At 42.2% G+C, this 25,041-nt stretch overlaps 2 protein-coding genes across 4 annotated transcripts in view; one reads left to right on the forward strand and one right to left on the reverse strand.

Annotated features, from left to right (window-relative positions):
* The window catches only part of sgcd (sarcoglycan, delta (dystrophin-associated glycoprotein)), a 263,045-nt gene that overhangs the window by 235,385 nt on the left and 2,619 nt on the right, over positions 1 to 25,041 (forward strand). For all 3 annotated transcript variants that reach the window (XM_070982518.1, XM_070982519.1, XM_070982520.1), the window contains 2 exons: positions 8,019 to 8,091; positions 20,946 to 21,069. In XM_070982518.1, coding sequence (XP_070838619.1) covers positions 8,019 to 8,091; positions 20,946 to 21,069 — 197 coding nt within the window. The remainder of the gene's footprint in view (positions 1 to 8,018; positions 8,092 to 20,945; positions 21,070 to 25,041) is intronic.
* The window catches only part of rars1 (arginyl-tRNA synthetase 1), a 448,982-nt gene that overhangs the window by 202,679 nt on the left and 221,262 nt on the right, over positions 1 to 25,041 (reverse strand). The gene's annotated exons all lie outside the window — the stretch shown is intronic.

Raw genomic sequence — 25,041 nt, forward strand, 5'->3', positions numbered from 1 at the left:
GCTAAAATTCTTTAAATTAAGGCAACAATGTGGTATTTCCTCTTGTCAGATAATACTTAACAGCTGTGTCTTCAATTTTTACACATCAGTTTTTTGTCTGTTTGTCTGAACTTTACAGTCTAACAAGACCGCTAGTGTGGCTACAGACTTTCACCTAACATGAACCGGCTGTCCCCTCATCCTCATGTGCCCTCATTTACTTTTTGCTTAAAGGCTGGAGGACCAATTTCCAGTCAAAATACAATCCAGACAATATGTAATTTGTCAAGATAGGATGCGATACGACTTCATCCCAGAGGGGGATTCACTGAACACTTCAGACTTTTCATTTTTCATGCAAAAATCAACCAAGCGTTCTTAATATTGTTTGAAAATACAAGCTTGTCATTTTGTGGCTGTGTTTCTATTTCTGTGGATTCCCTGTCACATTCATGATGTGACCTCATGTAAAGCATCACTGCAGCACACTTCCATAGTAGATTTTTCATCTATTTTACACAATTAGGGATAAAATTTGGTGTCAAACAAGAGCGTTTCTCAATGGACTTCATTCAGGATCCAATACCAAAGGTGGAGATGTACCAACCAAGAAAATACTGTTTTATTGCTAAGGTAATAACTGAGCAGAGTAAACCTGCCTCGATTTTTGTATACACGAATACCGACAACAATCTCGTTCTCTCAGTGAACTTCAAGTCAGTGTGGGAAATGTAGGCAATCACCAGTTACCGTAGAGGTGGTTGAGGCTGATTGAGGGAAAGTGGGTACACCATGATAGTAAATCACACTTCATCACAAAATGACTATGGAACACACTGAACAACATGGAGCGGTTTTATCTAACAGCCTGAGAGTGGAGATTTTCTCTGACAGGATGAGAGCAGGTTTCATGCAGTTAGACGTCCAGACAGCGGCCGTAATTTCACGGTTAGACATCGGAACAGCATCCCTGATTCGTCGAGCTTCAGCCTGCAGTATTTTCACCCAGCTGTCCGCTGTGACTGAAGAGTTACAGGTCCCGTGTGGTCGTGATCATGCCGAACCGTCATCGTTTACATCTGTGGATTAAATTAGAATTTAAAGATGCACGAGTCACTGGTGGTCAATTACGTCCAACAGGACTGTCCATTAGTGCCTGCTGTTTTTGTCATGGCTGTGCATTCATACAATAAGCATACAGTAAATTAGTTAACGGTGGTTAGTTACAGTGAGCTGCGTGACTCCGCATGCTAATCCAGCTCACGTGCCACACATGAATATTCATATTTGATCTAACCATGTGTGTCCGTGTATGGCTGTGTGCGTTTAATGCAGCGCAGCACCGTATGGTTAGGTATAACAGGCAATGAGTATTAGCATGAAGTCGAAGCAGACTGAAGCCAAACTGTGCTTGTAGATTTAATTTGCTTTTATCATCATCAGCTCATTGCCAGATGTAAACTTTAATTATAGCAAGACATGCAACAGGCTTCATGTGAACGGGACGTAGGACAGACTTCTTTCTTTTAGTTAGTAGATGGTTGTTTGAGCTGAGCAGTGACAGACTACGTGGTCTAACTAGAAAACAGGTCATGCAGGCCAACTCCACTGATAAAAACTGTAATTATAATATGTAAATTATAGTTCAGTCAGTCACACATCAAGGAATTGACATTTTCAAACAGTGTTAATTTTGCTAGAAAAGGCTCAGTACATTGACGGACCTCTATAACTAATTCCCCCTTAACGAGCACATACATGAACTGTTACCAAAGCTTCAAGCTTCACATATTGAGGAGCAGTTCACAGTGCATAATGTCAGGTTATAATGTCAGTAACAGTTTACAAAGGCTGCCACGCTCAATGGTATGAATATGATTGGACATTATTAGTCAGCTGGTAGCCAAACTAATGATCTGTGCAGCAGTATCTCAGCACTTTGACCTCTACCAACCACGCTGCCGTTGTTTTAGACAGAAATGATGTGGGGTTTGAAAGGTTGTATAGATGCAACCACTGTTCATTTCTAGAAACAGTGCAGTGTAGTGACTCAGTAATGTAGTACTCATAGTTGGTAATAGTTGTGTTGTTGTAGTGATAGTTGCAGTTGCCTCCTTTGCTGTAAAACAAAATACAAAATCTGACTGGTTGTAAAAATGTGTTAAAACTTCATTCAGTATCTTTCAGCATGTAATACAATAAGCCAAAGTTCATTTATGTAAAAAAGACAAGGAAATATTAAAAATGACAGCAAAATGATGCAGCGTTCTGCACCGAAATGCATCAAGATTAATGCAGGATTTTGGTTTGGGGTTATTGCTGCTCATGTATAGTCCACAACCATCACCAATCATTGAAATTATTCCTGGAGGGAGTTTCCTCTGTGCCTCGTGTGTCCCTGTATTTCATCACCTCCGAGATACTTCAGGCCACAACTGATTATATCTGCCCCTGGTCTGACTACTGCCTCATAAACACAAACACACACGCTGACACGCACACATTCACATATACACAGATACACATGGACACACAGCTGCTCACGCAGACACATTAATCTTTAATGGCATCATTTATTTTCTCACCCGAACCCCCCCACCGGTCCATGAACGTGTCAGCGCCGTGACATATTGCTGCTCTACGCTCAGTATTTGTGTGGAACCAGTGATCAGAAAATCAGATAGATCAAGTTTTATTATTCAGAGAAGTGCACATGAATGGAGCCATCACACTCTGCTGAGTACAAATAAAGACAGCAGGGCAAAAATATAAACATCTGCCATGTCACAATGTCAATAATCTGTGGCATTTAATGTGAGTAAATGTCTTGTCTTCAAACTCTTCATCATTGTCCAACACACAACTGGAGCCTCGCCCATGCTGGATTGTTTTGGCTGATGCGAATGGAAGCAATGTGTTTAACATGTTCAAAACAAAGGCGGGATTATATCAGATGTTCAGCTTTGGTTCTAGGAGTAAATATCAAATTAACGTTGTTCACAGAAAGATGACGAGCTAAGTATTTACAGCACATGGATGGACACAAATGTACTAAATACCCAATCCCTGATCTGAAAACACTGCTTAAGATTTCCGTCTTGGTTGATTTGGCAATACTTGATCATTTCAGCAACCACATTTTCATTTGCTGAGCTGGTTAGCTTGATGAGAAGTTGGAAGGGCGCAGCCTGTGTCCTTCAGCTCTTCATCTTAAGCCTCATTTCCACTGCGAGGAACAGCTTGGCTCGACTCGACTCACTGTTGGTACCAGGTTAGATAGTCCTCCATAGGAACAATGGAGGACGATGAGCGTCTTGAATCCTGGATTGTGGCAGTTTATCACGATCCACAAGACAAACAGGAAAGTTTGCAAAGACCTACTTCAGAGCGCAGACGACGAGGCAGCGGTCGTTCCGTCCTGGGCGAGAGATTCTGTCTGAGCAGCAGGGGTCTGCAGTGTTTTTACTTTAAAAAAACATTAAAAAGTATCTCTTATGTTCAACTTTTGCCTGTGGAAAACCCAAAATAAGACAGATTCCAGGTGAGCCGAGCTGAGTCATACCATGCAGTGGAAATGAGGCGTAACAGCTCGCTGTCACTGAAAATTTTTGCCTCCCATACAAAAATGAAAAGTGATCCAGTGATGAAAATCATTGTGTTTCTGCTTTACAGCGAATGCCAGCCAGACATTTCAGAGTAGTTAATTAATACAGCTGTGAAACATCTGTGGGAGAGCCATCAGTTAACCGCAGGGCTTATATCTGTGAGATAAAAATTACAATCAGTAACGCTGGAGAACATGCCTGCATTGCTTCTTGTGAGCTGTGCATCGGTGGTATAAAGAGGGTGTAAAGTGTCAGTGCATTCAGTGGGTACTGTGTAGTAGTTGCACTGTATAGTTTCAAAAACTGTATTGATTTCATGAAAGCCTTCAGGACACAATAATATGCTGAAGTCAGAGGTTAAGCTTTGTTAAACTAATTTCAACAAACTGAATAACTTTTCTTATGGATCTTGGATCAATTTTGGATTAAGTCAGCAACATATTGTGTTTTGTTCTCGATTGTAATCACAAAGCACATTTAATATGTCAGACTTTCGTCCTTTTTGCAGCTCTGAGTGGCATCTTCTGCCTGCAAATGGCTGCTGAGATTCATGAGTACTAAACTACACATAAAAATATATTGCTCAGAAAGAAGGCTGAATCATTTATCACTGATGTTCCTAAAATAACCGTTTACACTTCAAAATGATCCAGGAGGCTTTGGGGGTTTTGTACTGAGGAATATTTAATTCATACTTAAAGATAAACATTCAAAGTCTCCAATGCAAATAAAATGAAAAACCTCCTGAAGCATCAGCCCATTCCATTCGAAATTACAAAGCATGAGCTGACCTCCCTGGAATAACAGCTGTATGGATCTAATCGAGTATAAAGAGCCGGAGAGTCCACATCTGGAGGAGGCGGGGCGGACGGCTGGGTCGAACAAACAGGACTTTCACCCCGATGACTGCTCTTTGTGTCCCATGTGAGACTGAAAGTCGGCACTGACTTATTTTAAGTTACTTAAGCTACATCATGTACAGTAACATACTTATTTTAACCCATGATGAGCTTTCTAGGTAAACCAATGACAAACCGGTGCGGCGCCTTCATCGTACCTTCTTATCGCCGGTGCTCTCCAACGGTTAGCTGTGAGGTGTTGTGCTGGAAAAGCACAAATGAGAAAAATAATTTTTCCACACTGCTGACTGGTGAGTCAATCACTGTGTCTGAACTTTCTATATGGGTGATAAAAAATGGTGGCATGAATAAAATAAAATGACACCGGTTTTATCCCTTAAACTCGCGGGCTAAGACAGAGTGACAGCCAGAAGCAAAGTAAAGAGCTTTTTGTTCTTTTTATTCCCACTGAGAGCTGGGATTTCTAATGTGAGGCTTCTGTTTTATCTTCACTCACTTTACTGCGGGAAAGAGGCAGTGACATGCACCGAGGCTTCCACTTCACTTTACATCCTCCTCTCTGTACTCTGGCTCTAACTGACTCAACAGTAGGTATTTAAATGTCACCGGCGCTTTCATGAGCTACTGGAAACAGAGATTTTTTTTTTCTTTTGTAAGCCCTCGGGCTGTTTTTTGTTTTTTCACCTCTCACAAAACCATAGAAATTCATCTTTAAAAATATATTTCAGAAAAATATAGCCCTTGTTGCCATTTATTTCCTAACAGCGACTATTAATTGCAACACCTTGTGCAACCCCGTGCTCGACTGGTGAAATGGCTCAGTAATTACCGAATATTCAGTGCCATAGCTTATATTTTACTTGGTAAATGATGCTGTGTGTTTTTAAGGATGAACCAGAATGTACAAAAGTTTCAGTACTGAATTTCATCTTGTCACTGCGAGCAAAATTTCAACCTTTGGGTAAAAAAGAGAGAGAAAAGCGGGGAACAGAAGTGGCTCCACCTGTAGCAGTCATTAAGAGGAGAGTTATCTATCCCACATGGGCGAGTCGAAGCTCCACTTTGCATAAAGATATTTTACCTCCGTGACTTTTCGACAGGTTGAGCTGCGTTATGAAGAGCTCCCTGGAGGAACGAGTGTGTTGTAAATATCTCCAGACATCAGGGAAAGTCAACCATTAAACGCCTGTTTAACTGAAAAATACTCAAACTTGTCAAACTTGCCCTGCCGCGTCTAAATCTGTGCAGGTGGCTTCAAAAAATAAACGACTTCAGGAGCAGAAAGTTGCTCATTTAGACGTGGCCGTGCAATCAACATGACTGAAATATCTAAAAATATGTGTTTTATATAATTTATTGCCTGTTCACAGTCTCATTACTAGCAGTCCTCCTAAAAGGTACTAAAAGGTCCTCAGAGCTTCCTCTTAAGAGCTTTTCACAAAGCAGATGAGAGGCACTCCTGAGCTAAGAGAAGGGACCAAGAGGTGTTAGTGAAATCAAATATGAATGGATACGCAGGGACAGGAGACACAAATTAAATTAGACAGGCAGAAATTGGATGGATGGATGGATGGATGGACGGACGGACGGACGGACGGACGGACGGACGGACGGACGGACGGACGGACGGACGGACGGACGGACGGACGGATGGATTTCCTCAAAAGATATTATATCTGATTTTTTTCTGTCCAAGTCCTGCAGAGCTGCAAACTCTTACCTCTGACAATCCATCCTTATAAAGCCAATATCAAAATTTGTGCTCAGAAGACTATTATATAGCAAAGCTTTGATTGGCTCATTTGGTTTTGCAACAAATAAACACGAGACTTATTCGAATCACTGAAGTAATGTGGGCGGATGTCGGGAACCTGGCTGATGTATTTGGACACTGATCTGCATTTTCATGCACTCTTACATGTCAGTGTAAACTCTGGGGTTGCCTCTCATCATGCTTTTGGCTTGATGAAGTTTCATTAATTGTTTTGTACATAATGCAGACCATTTGTTTCCTTGTTGTTGCTTTCAAAATAAATTAGAAGTCTGTCAAAAACGACAGTGTGTAAATGATGATGAAAGCATAATGTTTTTTCCACTGTTATATCTTAAGTAAACAGTATGCTGTCCACAGGTCAGGTCAGTCGAACCCAATGAAACACATTTAAAGCTGGAACCTGTGAAATGTAAAGGCGTTAATGCTGTATGGTACTGTTGATTTTTAAGTTTTCCGAACAACATGGACGGCTCAACAATCAAAGTCCACTGTCCCTGTTGTAAGCAGGGAGGTTTGACAGTCCCGTATGGGAGATGTTAAATGTTTGACGTGTTGACTGAGACGGGTCCCTCACCTGCACACGCACCTCATCGCTCAGGAATGGGGCTAAATGCCAATTGCATTCGACGAGATTGGATCTTTTTCTTCTCCGTCTAACTTACTGGTGAAATCTTAAAGGTGTGTCACGGAGTGAGCGGTGTTTGGTTTCCCAGCGGTGCCTCAAAACGCTCTGAAACACATTTAGTCATGGCCATTGATCTGCACCTGATGCTTTGTTGATTTGATGTACCTGAATGCTTCGGTTTACTCGAGCTGAGATGCTGTATTGGCACAACAGTCAATCAGAGCCTAAATGCCTATAGCCACACTGGTGGCCCTGCGCTGCTTATTACACACCATGAAATAAAATTGCTTGTAGAGCTTCTGTTATCCTTCACAACTTTACTATCCTATGATATTTAGCGCTGGTGGGCAAGAGCAATTGTGATAAAATTGCTGCTTTTATGGAGTGTTGGCAGGACAGTGGAGTATCTGCAGATACTGCTGGTGTGCGTTTGTTGTCCTTAATGGTGCATTGTGACTCTGCTACAGCTTTGTAGTTCTTTGTTGAGTACTGGGTCTCTTCTTATATATTCTGAGTACTTTGTAGCACGGCTACTTTGCAGTTCTTGGCTTCTGCACATGGTAAGTCCACTGCTGGATGTCTACACATGCACCATATATTGCATGTCTGTCCATCCATGTCATATGATGTATATTGCAAAGCCCGATGAGAGACACGCATCATTCTGAGTCACAGACTGGGTCACATACACACACTCTATCCTATCGCACAACATTGTCCTGCTGCTTCTTATTGTGAACCCTTATTGAGAGTCACCTCACTGCCTACAGGAGGTCATGAATAAAAGTGTGAGATTAAAATCCAGCCTCCCGAATAGCAAAAGTCTGGCTGGCACAGTAAACAGAGCATGTTTTTCACTGAGTTTCTCTCCGCTCTCAGTGCTGCTCTGAGCTGCCGTAGCAGAGGCTTTAAATATGCTCTTATTTCCCGTAATGATGAAATAACGTTTTTATTTTAAAAATACCGTCGCAATGTTCCACCAGAGTATTCTCCCTTATCAAATATGAGTGAGTCCATGTTATATTGGCGAGGCGAGGCGAGGCGAGCCGTGCACGCTGGCTGGAGCCGTATAGATCGGCCGAGTCTCAGAGATTATGTCCATTGATTGGACAGGAGGGTTTTGTGGTTTCAATTGACGGCGGCCTCCTGTCTGATGTTGTGTTCTTTGATTTCAGGGGCCGAAGGAGCCGTGTTCAGCAAATCAGTGGAGACGCCGCATGTCAGGGCCGAGCCGTTTAAAGAGCTAAGGTGAGTCTGTTTTCATCCAAGCACATATGTACTAAATGTTAAGCACGTGCACCAGCATTCACATGCATGCAAAAATGTCTATTTATGTATAAACTGAGTACAACTGAAAGGGATGGTCTGTGGACAGAAAATGTTAAAACAAATTGAAACTCACCACAGCCTTCTTGGTTTGTCTTTGCACTGTTCCAACAAATACCACCAACTCTGATTTGGTCAACATAAACCCTTAATTCATAGAGTTAGATGTGATAATATGTGGAGAGGAGTGAGATGGAGGGAAGAGTCCTCTGAAGACCTTTGAATCCACCCCCAATAATGGGCCTAATTATCCTACTATTGTTCAATATTTAGATTTTCTTACAAACATCATGTTATTTTTAAGGGCTTATATCAGAATTCATAGATATTCTGAGGCTGGATTGAAAGATTTTGCCTAATGTGACTCGTAGTTGACGATATGGGCCGGCATCAGACTTGTATCCAGACCGAGGTCCAGATTTTGACAAACCCTGGTCTTGAAGATAGCAGACTAATGTAGCCTGTTCCCCAAATATTCCAGTTTATTACGTAACGTTGCCCAACCATCATCCTGATTGTGATGTTTCTGATATAAACTGAAGAAACTTGGGTTCATCAAATACAATTATTTATCGTGTAGATCTCCCACCTACTGCCAAACTAAGACAAGAGGAGCTTACAGGTAGGAACAGTAGTCACTGCTGCCCTCTGGTGGCCGGAAATCTAATATTATGATAGTTAATAACGTCTATCACTACAATGCAATTGATACAATGAATTATATTAATATTATAAAATTCATGATGAAATTTGAAATTTAAAAGATGTTTTGTAAAATGTCCACTCAGCACAGCAACACACATCAGCAACACAACAGCCTCCTCCGCTTCCTTCGGCCACCTCTTCCTCAGTAAATGTTTGTCCTGTCGAGCGTGATGTCATTCAGCCACCTTATTAAATATCTATATAAGCTGGCCTGTTCAATTTTATTTGTTCACGACAATAACCCAGTCAAGTATTCACACACGCTCAAACTTGTCAAATGCTAGTATTTGACTTAGTGATGCATGGCTAATTGATGACTCGTCGCTTTACTAATGGCTTTAAATCCAGCCTGATTCATCATATTCCCAAAGAAAAGTCTATGCTGTGTCCAGAAACTTGGCATTAAAGGATTTAGGATCAACAATATGAGCTCAGTTCAACACTCACTTGTGTGTGCATCAATTTCGGCCCCCAAGGTCACAACACTTCCTCAACTTACTCAAGCGTACAAGATCTTGCCACCTTTCAGTTAATCGAAGTGGAGAAAGGTGAGAACCGGGTAAAGAGGCAGGATTTAAATGTAGAAGTCTATGAAGAGGTGGAAAAAGCACTTTCCATGGGCTATTAGTGCTTCTGTCCACTAATGTCTGTCTGTAGGAGCCAGAATCAGTGCCGTGTTAAGTAATCTCAGACATCAATAGGTCCATCTTTGGCAACACATGCTTCATCCCTCCCCATCTTCCTTTTCCTCTTTATCAGTCACTCTCCATTTCCAAATCTACACTCGGCCGTTCATCGAAATCAATAAACATCAGAGCAACATATCCTGTATCAGAGGCAAATGAAGGAGAGAGACAAGATGAGAGAGACAACCAAAGAGAAGCAGAGAGAAGACTGGGCTAAAAAGAGAGGAAATCTATACATAGATATTCTGAGACAGACACCAGAAGAAGTGAAGGAGAGGGGAAGCGGTGGAAAGAAAGCTCTCTACTCGGCCATATTTTGGTGAAACAATGAGCACTTGCTGAACATGCTGATCAAACGCATGGACAGCCGAGAAGTGGATTATACTGCAGGGGTGGTTTAACACATTTCTAAGGGTGTTTGATAAGTTTTGTTTATTTCAACAAGTCCTCCAGAGTACAGGATTACCCTCCACGACACGAGCGTTCTCTCATCTGATCACTGTAAGTTTTAGTTAGCTTTTAAGGCCTTAAAATGAGTTGGTTAGGCTTGAGGAAAGACAGCCTCGTTTAGGTTAGGGGCAGATAACGGTTGGCTGTGGGATGGTCTCTTCTGGTCTTTGTTAATGTTGACTTGTTCAGTTGCTTGTGGTGTTAGAGGAATGTCTTCTAGAGTCCAGCTGCCTTTGGAAAGCACTTACAAGCACCTCTTTGGCACGTCACGTATTTAGGTTTTACATAGTGCCCCCATGTTTCTTTGAATCTGGGTTGTGGTCAGAAACTGTTCCCTCATCCATCAGTTACACCTGACCCAATTTACAACCCTCAAAGATGTCAAAGATGCATTATTCTATGTGTTTATAACAACAGTGAATCCAATTAATGTGTTTAAGGGTTACCATCAATTCTGCAGTTTACTGTACGGTTCACTCTCTGGACTCTGTCAGCCTTGTTTCCTGCAGCAGCTGTCGAGCTCTGACAAACCCACTGCACGTTATCTGCTCAGCACCAACCTTCACACTGGGAAATCCAGCTGCTTAATAGACTACTTTTCTTTGTTGGCTTTTTTACACCTCTAGAAGAGATGTGTGAAAAAGCAATAAGTGTTCGGTAGCATGTCAAGGTGGTAATGTCCCAGGCCTGTTTGTCTGTCAGCCAAATGTTCAGTTCTCCTGGCCTTAAGTGGCCAAAAAATCCATGCAGTCCACACTCTCCATTTGCCATGAGGGAACTAATTACCGCCGCCTTTCAAGCCTGGTAGTTTGATAATCACCAGACTTTGGTTGGACCGTCACTTTAAGGTGGACAGGTGTCCCAAGTTATCAGCTGCCTGACAGGAGTCAGTCAAATTAAACTGTGACTGTGCTGTGTGTGTGTGTGTGTGTGTGTGTGTGTGTGTGTGTGTGTGTGTGTGTGTGTGTGTGTGTGTGTGTGTGTGTGTGTGTGTGTGTGTGTGTGTGTGTGTGTGTGGACAGCCGAAGATGTCTCCTTGGTGTAAATGTCTTGTTTATCATCTTTCTCCCGCCTGTGCTGTCAGATGTGATGACAGTCAATCGAGCAGAGAGAGAGACCCACTGTGACAGTAGAGAGAGAGAGAGAGAGAGAGAGAGCGAGAGAGAGAGAGAGAGAGCGAGAGAGAGAGAGAGAGAGAGAGAGATGTTTATTTCAGGGCAGAAAATGAGAGAAAGAAGAAGAAGAAAAGGACAGGGAGAGAGATACAGCGTGACAGAGTGAGACGAGAAAGAAGAAAAAGGCTGAAAGAAGACAAACTGAAACAAAATAAATCTGCATCCGTCATCCTATTTATGAGGCCATGACATAAACGTTGAACCCCATGACTCTTTCTACTCAGTAATTCGAATCCTTAACCATGCACGTGTGTTTTGACTTACTTTAGCTCTTCCCAGGACTGAGTGGGCTTGATTGGCATCTCCATCACTCTCCTGTTGCACCTGCTGCGTTTAGTGACCTTGTGCAATTCCCAGCACGGATCCACCCACCTTCAACCTCACAGAAATCAAATCAGCCGAAATAAATGGAAACACCCGTGAGGGTTCAATGCTCGAAAGAAAAACAGTGAGTGACGACCAGATGTTTGTACAGTGAAGGGAGCGAGTCTGGCCTGTTTGTCCTCTGTGGTCCACAGTGAAGAACATTTGATCAAGCCAAAAGTTCCACTTCCAGTACCCAGTGTTTACATGTGCACTAATATCTCAGTGTTACTGTCAATATGTCAATATTTTGAATAATAGGTCATGTGAACAACATATTGCATTTGGACTTATTCCCGATGGAGCATTTTCCTATTGAGACGTGAGATATGCCGATTATTCAGGCTTTAGGAGCATTCTTTGGACATATATGCAGCACGTTCAGAATATGTGTCTTAATTGAGGTTTTTAAAGCAGTTTGCAGCCTTCTGTCTGTTGACAGTCAGCTCTGCGTGTTGCCTAGCCAACAGTTTGCAAGTGTGGGGTAGAGATGCATACACAAAAGAAAAGCCAGCATCGGTTGGAGTGGGTTGGACACCTACATCTAAACACTTTCAAAGAGTTGGATATCAACAATGTCAGAGCTTGTACATCTGTTTCAGCCCTATCCAAGCACCGAAACACCAGCAGTCAAAAGGATTTGTCCTAAAAACCAGCGTTGCTTCAGCTAAAGTCGAATTTCAAGAAGAAACCAGACCTCAATGTTCATTACAAACTGTTCCAATGTTGAAGTGACTGTTCTGCGGCTGCCCTTGACATTTTTTGTGACATTCTTTGATCGGAAGTGAAAAAAAAAGGAGAGAAGGAAAGACTGTGAAATCTAGAAGGATGGAAAAAAGAGGTGACAAAAGTACAAAGTGTGAAGATTAAAGAGGACATGATGGGGAATAAGACACGTGAGCGAGAGTGAAAGAATAGAACAGAGGAGCACATGGAGGAAAGGCTGAAAATAAGAGAGGAAGGAGGAGGTAGAAGAGTAAAAGCAAATGAGAGACAAGACGAATAGACAGATGATACAAAGAAAGAAGAAGAAGAGCTTTGTGTGACAGAGAAGAAATGCTGCAAAGACCAGCGCGACGGGAAGTACGAGTCGGACAGAGAAGGACTTTGATGACAAATATCTAATAACAGTATTTCAGTGGTGTGTGCGCCGAGATGAACTGCGATTCATCAATCACTGCTGCTTTCCTTTCAAAATCATCCTTTCAAATAATAAAAAAAGTCCCGTCAGTGGCCCACAGATCATTTCTGAGCGGCGCTCCGAAGCCCCTCATCATGTGATTGTCTGTATAATTTGACAGTCCGAGTCTACAGCGATGTGTATTTTGCCTCCCTCTTCCCCCAGGTTTATACATCTTTGGTGACAAGCAGCCAATTGAGAATGAAATATGGCTCAAACTATGCAATTATGTCAGAAAAGGGGAGTGAGCTCGCTGGAGCATGGCTAAAATCTAATCTTACTCTAATCTCTCCCAACCCCTTGGCAGGTAGCAATCGAGGATTTAAATCCTATTTTGGGATATCACATTAACCCGAAACACACACACACACACACACAGAGAAACCCACATCCCACGAGCTGTCAGGTTTTTTTTATCTTAACTGTAACCATCATATCCATCTGCGCAGTAATGCCTTGTCAACAGGATGTGTCCTTGCATCAGACGAACGCCTTTGTGAAAGTAAAATGACAGCGTGGGTGAATTTGATAGTGCGCCTTGATTTATGTCCTGACCAACTCGGAGCACAGATAACAAGAATAAATATGAAGCAATAAGAGGGGAAGTGAATGTGGGAGGAGAAGAAGCCGTGGAAAACGCCGCAAGAAGAATTGTGGGGTTTATTTTTTTTTCTTAAGGTGAAATAAGATGTGAAGTGGCTCACTTCCTGCAGGAGATGAGAGGCTGGAAGTTTTCACATCATGAAAACTTTGATAGACTCACATTAGACTCACCGAAACTCAATCTGGTCAAGTTTGTCCCACGGCTCTTCCTGTATGGACGGTTTTTAGTGCTCTGCAGTCCTCACATGTGAACGTCATGCTGCTGAGGTTGAAAGTGCGTAGTTTGGTCGCATCGGAGACAAAACGCTCACAACGTGATTTTAAATGGAAATGTTTGCAAATTAGTGCATTTAATTAGATAATTAATCATGTGTTTCATGCTGATATATTGAGTTGATGATTCCACTGTAACCACCGTCACTAAAAACAATCAACTTCAGGCTTGCTGGTACATGTACAGTAATGTTTATCAATGTGAAAGTTAAGTAAATCAGTAAATAAACAGAAAAGTGGTGCAAAACAACTAAACTGAGCTCCTCAGCTGTGGACTAATGTTGGAATCATTTTCCGTTGTTTATCTGTAAATTACTGCTTTGAATGACAGAATATGTCTCCACCTGTGACACAAACTTTTACTTTTTGATTTAAAATAATAAGCATGTAAAAATTTCATAATATGTGAAATGCCAACTCAGAGGCAGGAAAAAGTCACATGACCACAAAATGTGTCAAGGAGGAAAAAAAAACAGATTTTGAAAAACTTAAGACAGCTTGACAGTTCATTCCTCTTGGAAACAGCAGTGGAAGTGTATTCGCTAAGGTCTATTTACTCACTTGTTTTGGAGATTTCTAGCATATCACACAAGCTTCATCAACCAATGTTCGGCTGTCACGGAACCGCTGAAGCAAACTTTATTTTCCATGTGATGTGGTCAAAGGTTCAGGCACAAATAAGGCAGTCAATAGTCCTCGAGTAAAGATTGTTTGGAGAAGTCAGGACAGTTTTGTGATGCTGTGTTGCAGATTTTTCAGCCACGCTAACGGTCTGTCTGGTGGGACAACAAAGTCTGTCAGTTGGTTCTTGACAACTCTTGGATGGACGCCATGAAATTTGGCACAAGCTTCCAGATTTAGCTCGTACAGCCTCGCAGAGCGGCAAACACTGCTGTGGACTCCAGGCTAACTATCGAGGCTTGATATCAACACATTGAAATTAAACGGCTTCTAAAAGCGTCTGTGTCCTTTGCATTTAATGACAGAAAGAAAAAACTCGGCCTTGGTTTGTGTTTAGTCTGGAAACAGTGTGTCAGCAGCAGCGCCTGTTCAGCGCCTCAGCATCAGAGGACAGCGCTGCTTGTAATCATGAGAGAAGAGGCCATGATGCTGCAAACCAACCTGACCACCGTGGTCTGCGTGGACATCAGAGATTCAGTGAACGTCACCAGAAGCTTCATCCTCTCCTGTCCCTCTCCTTGTCCTCCTCTCCTCCCCGTCTCACCTCGTTTCAACTCTTGCTGTCTCCAACCTCCTTACTCTCACCTTACTCGCTCTTGCTCGCCTCTCATCTTCCCTCTTCATCCTCAACCCGCCTTCCCTTCCATCCCCTTGATTTATTCCTGTCCCAACTTCACGCCTCCATACCAAGCCGACTTCTGATTGTCTTTCTTCTCTTATTCCCTGGAACCTCTAGCTCTTTTATTTTCTGTTGTCTCTTTCTTGTTAGAAATGAAGAAAAGCAAATTAAGACACTGTCTCGATGCCCCTTCTTTTCACCTTCTTACTTTCCCCTTCCCCTTTCTGCCTGCTCTAATGTCACAGCTCCTTTCCTTTCCCTCCTCTCTACCCTCGTCATCCTCCACACCTTCAGCTCACACTGACCTCAGTAATTGTGAGGATGGTCTGCTCCCAGCAAAGTGTTTGGGTCATCCACTTGCTGTTCGCAAAGCCCCGCGAAGCAATCAGCTCCGCTCATATTGGCCAAGATTGCCATTTAACCTGTGATTTGCTGCGTGGCACGACGGCAGCCCGTTTCAACTCGCCATAGCTTTTATATTTATAACACCAAACTGCTCTGACCGCTGCGTTCGCACGAAACAGTGGCAGATCATTTAAAGAAGGCGCCGACGCCAAGGACAAAGGAGTCACGTGCAGAACAAACGGAGAGTAGGAAAGCTGCCCACAGGTTTCAGACCGTGCTAGTTTACGCTTTCTGTCATGTCTGAAAACCTCCAGTCATTTCCGTTGTTATCTTAAGGCAGGCGATATGACGAGGAAGTGTGAAACGTTATTAACCTTTGATCCCAGTTGCAGATATGAGACGCTGCCAAGAGAAGAAAGAGAGAGAAGGGATAAGAGGGTGTACAAAAGTGGAACAGAAAACAAGAAAGAGAACAAAATGAGACTTTATTGATTGCCGTGCAGAAATGAGGTCGAGGCAGCCATGAAAGTAATCAACAACAGGTAAATGAAGATAAAAATAGAAAGCAAAGACAGAAAAAGACAGTAGAATGAGTAACATAACAGGTAGACAGAGCGGAAGTAGGTAAATACATGACATATCAGTAGATTAGATTCAACTTAACTGTTATTTGCTTTGACATGTATGGTTATTTATGCTACCTTACTGGACATATGAACATTTTCCTTAGTTAAATGTAGTTTTTGTCAGATACGAGAAGCTGTTAGGATCAGAGAGAGACGAATAAAACTGAAGAAAATGGAAAAAGAACACGAGACAAAGTTTCAATTTGCAGGAATGGTGAAGAGGAAATGAATAAGAATATAACCTGCGGAGGCAAATATTTCATTGCATGACTCCCTGTGGAGCAACCTGGGACACACAGGGAGGGTGAGAGGAGGGAGGTCTTTGGAAGGAGTTATTTCTTTTTTACTCCATTTAGCTCAGCTAAGCATTTAGCTTCCTCCATGTTGTACTGTCCGGCTCTCCATCTCCATGAAGTTCTGTACTATCGAGATGCTTTGCTATTGATCCCGAGTCAAGCTGACGGGTGAAATTGTCGCCCCTGAGGCAAACTCCACTAACTGATTCCATTGACATTCATTGATTTTGCAATGAAATTTCGACATATCGAAGCTGCTGGGACCAGACCGTAAAACATTCTTGAGCACCCGGATCAGTCCTTCTTAAATACATCCAAAGATGTGCTGTGAGGCTTTCATAATCGGGGCAGTGTCCACAAAATTGGCATCTTGGATGTTTGAAGACACCCACCACCACACTCCACCATCCACTTCCACTCAGAGCCACACTGTGAGACGTTCCCATCCCTCAGATTCAGAGCTTCCCTAAGGTCTGACGCCTCTCAGTATGCTCACCACAACCTCCATGGGATCAATTTTTACTCTTGTTTGGCAAAGCTTAAAATTAAAGTCTCGTCCATGTTCACTTCATGTCCAGATACAGGTTTTAAATTGTGTTGCCTCTAATCTGTTTTTATTTGCCCTCTGGAAGCATTGGTGAGTTTGAATACTGATAGATCGTGTCAGCACTGTTGATGCAGGCGAAAAACAGAGAAACAAAGAGAAGCCGGCTGATGGAGTGAAAGATTGGCCTGATATGTCTGGAGCAGAAAAGACAAGATGCTTGAAAAATGGAGTGCAAGTGAATCCGATGAAAGCTTGTTTTAAATTGTCTTGTCATGAAAACTGAACACAATCCAACAAGTGCAACGACGAGGCATTAGATGATGTGTATTTAATTAATTACACACACTGTAGTTAATATGTGTTCAGGCTTAAGCCTCCGTGGGCAGAGAGCAGGGGGTAATGCAAAGGAGATTAATTTGGAAACTTGCTCACTCACCTAATCAGTGGATGTTTTTATCGTTGTCGTGTTCATCAGCTTTCGGCTGCCATCTCCTCCTCATCCTGTATTAATGCTCAAGCAGCACATCCATAAGAATAACCCACAAATGGGTATAACTGGATATTGTTCTTAAGTGCGATATTACCTCATTAAAGTCAACCTAGGTTCGAAAACTTATGTCAGTCCAACTCTCAGAGGGTCCTTTGAAAGAAAAGCTGTGGGGAGGCAAAGCAGACCAGCCAGTGAGACCAGTGAGACCATCACCATAATCATTATTAACTGCTGTTCTGAACCTACTGGAGAGATTTCTATTACTGCAGCACGTCATACTCCTTATTGCTGTTACATTGAAAAATCTCATCCACAGAGACAAATACCACCACTTAGTCGCGCCCCTCGGCTTCTCAAGCAGATCCACAAGCTGCTCCGGCCGTCATCCCAGCAACGTACAAAGCCTTCCAGCCAGAAACAGTTTTGTTTGGTTTAGCCGCCAAAACTACTTTGTTAGGTCTCAGACAAGATGTTTCATAATGAATAATAAAGGTTTCACTTACAAACTCTGGTCTCCTGGGTGAAAGCCAAGTGTTTGATAGGCCGATCCATCCACTACACCTTCCTCCGTTTGTGGACTCACCTTTGGAGTTAGTGGGTGCATCTCATACAGATGCTGAACGGTACCTTGTGTATGATGCTGAGCAGCGGGACAAAGCAGTGCTATCTGACGATCTGAGAATGAGACCAGGCTCACAGTGAGGGTCTAAAACTCAGATTACCTGCTTCTCAGGGCTTCATTTTTATTTTAGCTTTGTGGACTCCAGTGCAACTCGTCTTTCCCTCTGCTGTCACTTGAGATTGCATTTCTGGAGCTTTCAGACAGGAAGAAGTCCCATTAATTCCCTGAAAAAAATTGTCCACCTCTCTTGAAACTGTCTCTACATCAACACTGTACTGTATTTCTTGTGTGGCTTGTATTGTGCAGCTTGATAGAGGACAACATACTTGTACTTTATCATAACTGTACAGTCATTAGACAAAGACGACGATATAGCTTTTGACTTGAGAACAGTGAGGAAATCGCCTGAAGGAGGACGTCTAGAATCTCCTCTTTCCCTCATTTCCTCTCATATGTGTCACATGCCAGTTGCTTGATGCTGTCATCCAAATAGCTTCATGGTGCATTTGGCGTGAAAAACATTTCATCCTCCATCCTGGCATGTTTAACCTCAGATTGAACTGAACAAAGATCCTGGCCAATAATGTCATTGCATTTTGTTTTTTTCCCCCTTTCTTTCACCATTTACTACTGTAACATGCAAACAGCAGTACTGCACTGCAGCCCCTCTCACCTCTCTTCATCTTCTGGGGAATTCAGGTCACCACCCGGTGACTTTGTTCACTAAACCTGCCAGGAGCAAATTCAGAGAATGACACCAGCCAACTGCAGGGGATTACTTTAGCAGCAAGACAGTTGGGTCCCTCTACTGTTCTTCTTCTTCTTGCTTTTAATATTTTGTATCTTACCTTCACTTATGCAGTACATAATACTGTGCTTGTTTTACTTCCTTTTCCCATTTTTCCTTTTTTATGACTAGAAGATCTGTGTTTCTATGCTGATGGAAAATGAGGATATCATCAAAATAATTTGTTGTTTTATTGTGGAATATTTATGGTTCTTTTTTTGTGTGTGTGTGTGTTTAATATATTTTGCTATCTTTGCCAGGTCTCTCTAGCTTGTAAAAGACATTTTGAATCTCAATGGCACTTCCTGGTTAAATAAAGGTAATAATAATAACTGGGAATGTACATTAGAGAAAAGAACCTGCAGCTTCTCCTCATGCTAATCCCATTTCGCTGCTCCATATGAAAAGACAAACTTTGACTTTCCAAGAACATAATTGTTCTTGGAAAGTCAAAGTTGACATGTAGTCATGTAGAGGCTCTGACATGGGTTTGTTGTTGCTGTTTGTTAATCCATGGCACCAGCAAACCATAACTTTCAACTTGTGATGATGATAATATACTGTGTCTGTGCATACAAACAGAACCTTTGATAGCTGCTCTTCGCTCAGAACAAAAGCCCACAATCATCCAGCTGAATACAGTTTGTGATATCAATGAAAACCCTCCCTGTGGAGAAAATATCACGGATTTTATCCACAACCACTGCGGTGACAGGAAGACAGGAAGTCTGCAGAGACCTCCTCTGCAGGTCTGAATCTACTGAAGCGTTTTGACACCTTTGCTGCTTCCTGTAAAAATCGGCTCATGGCTCTGAGTGGTTTTGTCAAGATGTGAAGAGGAGTGGGCTGGTTTTTAATCCTCATACAGAAATTTGTAAGCAGACGCAGCATGCAGGTGGGCTGTTGTGTTCAAGTGTCAGATTCCCTCAATTTACACCCCATTCATGGTGGTCCTTGAAGTGTGTGTGTCTGTGTTCTTATATATCTATCTTTGGGAGGACCAATTAGAATTTTCGACTGGGGCCATTTTTGGATGCTGCGACCCCGTCTCGGGGTGTAGACACGCAACATAAAAGTTTCCCTCAAAGCAGTCTGAATACTGAATTGTAATTAAAGTTAAATAATTTATCACTACAGACGGTGAAATTGTGAGAATAAACTGAAGTAATATAATTCAGGTTGAACCAAGGACAAAACATCAAACGAAAGTGCAACAACAGAAAAAGACATCTCACTAAACCTCAGCCCTTTTAAGGGATGTTTAAGAGTTACGACCTTTTTTAGGGTGACGGTTAGAAACGTTTGGCTCCGGGTTAGGTCGGGGGCTATGGATTGGATTATGTTAATGAGGGTCCTCACAGGTACAGTATAAGTACAAGTCCTCACAAGGTTTAGTAGTTCATGTGTGCGTGTGCAATTATGTGTTTAGTATATTCCCATTTCAGAGAATTTCGGACTGCAGTCCTTTTATGCCAAAATTTGCAGACAGCTTTTCTGTTCTTACTTTCTTTAGTTTTGCCCTAACCCATCAGTAGTAGTTAGTAGAAATATGCTGATATAACAGCTTTTGATTCACATCAGCCTGTACAGCTGCATCAGCCTCATCCACGTGCGCCCTGTGCCCATTTTAATGGACATAGTCGGCTAGCTCGGCATGTTTCATTTCTTAATCTCGCCTACAGCTCTGAATGGTCAATTTCTTCCCAACCATCCAAAATAGCTGGTGAAATGAGCACAACACAAAGCTGAGATGGTGTCAGAGACTGGGAACCTGCATATCGCAGCTCTCAGTGTCCCACAATTCAAGGTTCATTGTAATTGCTTCAATTGAGTGTCATTTACTGACAGAAGTGGACAATATGTTTGTCATATATTCCTGCTGAGGCGATCGTTGATGTTCCAGAACCTGATCATAATTATGTACCTGAAACTTTATGTCACTGTCGATTCATAACCATAAACACAACCATTGCACCGCTGGTGACAAACAGCCTTGGAGGGTCTCATTACCTGAAGAGTGTTTATATTGTTCTTGGTGAAGCTGATAAAAATCTCTGTCAGGATGACAGATTGCTAAACCAAACAGTCTAATAAACAGGCTGCTTCAGAATCGTGACTTTTGTTTACAAGACCTTGTTAGATTTTAATGAGACTGTTTGACTGAAATTAAAAAAAGGATCATAGAGGATCATAATGAAGAAAACAAACCGTGGTCACAGCTTAAAACTTCCCTCTTCTCTTGTTTCCTTTCTTGCTTTCCGACTCACTCAGACTTTAATTAGAAACATTTAGCGCTAACAGGGCTGTTCTGCCTTTGTCGCTTCCCAGGCTGGAGTCTCCCACCCGTTCCCTACTGATGGAGGCTCCTAAAGGGATCCAGATCCTGGCTGAGGCCGGAGACATCCAGGCCATCTGCAGGAACGAGCTGCGCCTGGAGTCCAAAGACGGAGAGGTGTGTCAACCAACATCGCCCGCATCAAATCCAGAAAACAAAGGCCAATTCCGATCTTATTTTCAGTTTTTGGGAATGAAAACACTTTACTTACTTATCTGCCCAGATCTCAGTAATAACTCTGATGAGCCCTGATTGTCCTAACTGTGTGGAAATAACATTAAATTCTACAAAAATAATACTCAAGTTGTAATAAATTAGTCTGAAAGAGCTGGTTTAAAAGCTAAAATCGCTGCTCTTTCATCAGAGAATCTCTGGTTATCCGTTATCAGTTACAGCTTACCATCTTATCAATCACTCTGTCAAAATAAATGTTTTTTCTAATCACGCTGATCTTAAATTGGCATCTTAAAGTTCCACACTCATCCTTTACTCATCACTAATGGGATTTTTGCAGGTCAGAGCCATAAAAGCACAGGTGTAAAATAATAAAATTAATGATGGCTGAATGCTGCTTAGCTGCTTCACTTTCAGGGTCCTGCTATTGTGTTTGCTGGCTCACCAGCTGTTTCCATCAACATATTTTAATGCATTTTTTGAAGTATCGCATTAGAAAAGATTGATGAAAATGAAAACGTTTCACAAAAAAGTTTTTATGCTTGCTTGAGGCGGTTTTTGCCTGTATTGAAAAAGAGTTAATGCACTTTAATATGAGATGAAACCACCTTTCCAAAGAAGTTCTGATGAAGTGAACATTTAACTCATATCGGACCAGCTGCTTGGAAAGAAGGAGTTTTTTCCGCTGTCAAAAAAACATGATGATCTCCATTTTCTCTTGTGGAAGACCAAGACGAGTGGGTTACTGTCACAGTGACTTCCTCTTTCATCTTCATCTGTCTTTACTTACAGAGCAGGAACGTTTTTAAGGATAAAATCACATTTTCAGACGATGAATTATCAAGATCACTGGGTTTGAAATTCAGCCTTTGGTTTTAGAACAAGCCTTTCATTTGGTTGCGTATTTGATGGCAAAGCGATGAAGCACACTGAGCTAAAACACATTGATTTGTCCAGAAAATGAGCTAATTATCTTCGCTGAAAGCAGCCCTGTCACTTCCTCATACTTCCCACTCTGTACTGGCAAGTTAAGAAATTAACTTTTCTTGTCTGCTGGCCATCCTGGCTGATGGGGCTCCATCTCCGTTCAATATTTCTCCTGTCCAAACTTATTTTTAGCAAACAATCCAAACAATAGTCAGCTCCCTCAGCCAACATGGACCAGCATTTAGCGTATTGGCTGGTGGCAATTTCCCACATACTGGCGGTTCACCAGAATCTGTTAGAGCCTCACAGAAAAGCAGGAAAATAGAGGACAGAAGTTGACTGTCTTTTTTCCTCCCATCCTCCCTTTATTACTAAGTCATTTCTCGTTGACTGCTTACTTTAACAACTTTCTCTTTTCCATACATCTTTTCCACCTTTCCAGTTTCCTGTCCTTTCAATTCCTCTTCCTCCTCCTCCCTCTGTCCTCTTTCTGTCTTTAACTTTGCTTATTTAACGTCTTTTTTTCCCCTATTCGCTCATCCAGTCCTCATCCCCATGCTGCCTCTTTCCTCCTTTCATCCTTTCTCCTCCCTGCTCCTAAATTCCTCCAACCATCCCCTGATTCGCTACACACATCAGTCCTCGCATTCATCACGGTCGGCTGCGCTGATAAAAGGATTTCCCACCTTAGGTTGCACCAGTCGTGTCATGTCAGATCTGTTAAAATCAGCGGAGGGGGATTAAGGAGAAGAAAGTGTTTAAAAGTTTCCCACAAAAACAGTTTCATACATTAAGACAGGCTGCTGATGTGAGATGGACGAGGAGAGGGAGGCTGTTTCAGGAAGGTGCCCTTGGATTCAGTTTGGGCCAATTAAAAGTAACTGCGGTATCGGTGTGAAGCCACGCCTGCATCATGTCCTCCTGCAGGGTGTGTGGTCAAAAATGAGGCCGTTGAGCTCGTGATGGTCAATTTATATAATTAAAATCACGTTCTCACACACCATTAGTGTTGCAAATGTCCATTTGTCAAACCTCACGCACGCACGCACGCACACACACACACACACACACACACACACACACACACCTTGGCACCGCCAGAGCAATTAGAGTGGTTTTGTTCATTAGACACCCAGAAACCACAGAGGCAGATACAGAAATAGACTCTCACACGCTTGTAAAGACAGTGAAACACTGTGGATTCCTTAAGCCGCTCACAGTCATATAACTGACACTCAATTCCACTTTCTCTTAAAGAGCAACTTCATCTAATTTGTCTAATAATCCATCCTGCTTTCTCCACACCGTCTGCACCAGCGATTTAATGTGGCACTACGGTACCACAACAAGCATCCCAGCTGAAAAAATACTATTCTTAAATTAGACTTCTTAAGGAACGAACTGAAGTCCACTTCAGTATTCTTGAAGTGTAAATAGTAGCTAAATTGGCTAAATTGAGGATATTGAGGATTCATGTGCATTCAAAACACCCTTACAGTACGATTTTATTATATGACCAGTGTGCTGGAAATATACTTAAATATCCTGAAAATGAAGTGAATTAAAGTGCACTTTAATGAAGCTTTCTAATTACTATTAAAAATATTTGTAATTTAGAACATCCATCCATTATCTATACCGCCTATCCCTTTCGGGGTTGCGGGGGGCTGGAGCCTATCCCAGCTACAATGGGCGAGAGGCGGGGTACACCCTGAACCGGTCGCCAGCCGATTGCAGGGCCACATGCAAAGACAGACAAACATTCACATTCACACTCACACTCACACCTACGGACAATTTAGAGTCATCAATTAACCTAATGAGCATGTTTTTGGTCTGTGGGAGGAAGCCGGAGTACCTGTAGAGAACCCACGCATGCACGGGAAGAACATGCAAACTTCACACAGAAAGGCCCCGCCTGACCCGGGGATCGAACCGGCAACCTTCTTGCTGTGAGGCACGCGCACTACCTGCTGCGCCACCGTGCAGCCCGTAATTTAGAACACTCTTTAAAATTATTTTTAAAAGTTTCATTTAATTTAATTCATTTTTAATTAATCTGTTTATTTTTAATTGATAGATAAATATTATAAATAATATTAAATATTAATAAATTGATGATTTCTGTTTTTTTTTTATCTAAAATGGTTTATTTTTGTTGTCAGGGTCTTTTTTACCATTTTTAGTTTAACACTCTACTTCATTTTGTGGCAGCAGCAGCAAATAAAACAACCTCATGATGCGTTTAGACATAAAACAAAATGAAAAAAATGTGAAAATCAAAAATCTATTTGCACTATCGAGGGAACTATCTGCAAATCAGTGAGTCTTACCTTAACTTGCTGAGTCCATATGTGTTTTTGTCCATCACTGGCACACAGTCTCAGCTTTACACACACATGAAGATCATCCACACACAAACTGTCTCCCAGTGTTTCGCACTCTGCCCCTCGCGGTGAAAGATTTGTTCAGCAGCAGCTGTCTGAGGAAGTCAACTGAGACTCTGCTTTAAAAGTGTTCCAGGTCATTTGATTGCGATGCCTCCCTGAGGCGCCTGGTAATGGCTCCTTTACCTTTTTATGGCTTGAGAGCTCCTCCTCTCCTCGGCCAGTGAAACACCAGCCCTGTAGGAGCCCCAGGAGGGAGGAGGGGAGGAGAGGGCAGATAGATGGGATTCATGCAGCAGTGATTCGTGTCTGTGCAGAGGGAGAAAGACAGTTTGTTCCAATCAATGTGGGGCTGAAGTGAGTAAAATGAGTGGTTGAGTGTGTGTGTGTGTGTGTGTGTGTGTGTGTGTGTGTGTGTGTGTGTGTGTGTGTGTGTGTGTGTGTGTGTGTGTGTGTGGTGGCAGAAGACATTTTCTGGAGTTTTGTTCTCTATTTATTCCTCAGGAGGCAAGAGGAATGACCTGGGAATCAGCAGAGAGTAAACTCTTTGCGCTTTGCTGCTGTGCTCGGTTTTCAGCTGGACAGGGTTTCAGATTTACTC

The sequence above is a fragment of the Chaetodon trifascialis genome, chromosome 16 (assembly GCF_039877785.1).
Source record: "Chaetodon trifascialis isolate fChaTrf1 chromosome 16, fChaTrf1.hap1, whole genome shotgun sequence".
NCBI classification, from domain to species: domain Eukaryota; kingdom Metazoa; phylum Chordata; class Actinopteri; order Chaetodontiformes; family Chaetodontidae; genus Chaetodon; species Chaetodon trifascialis.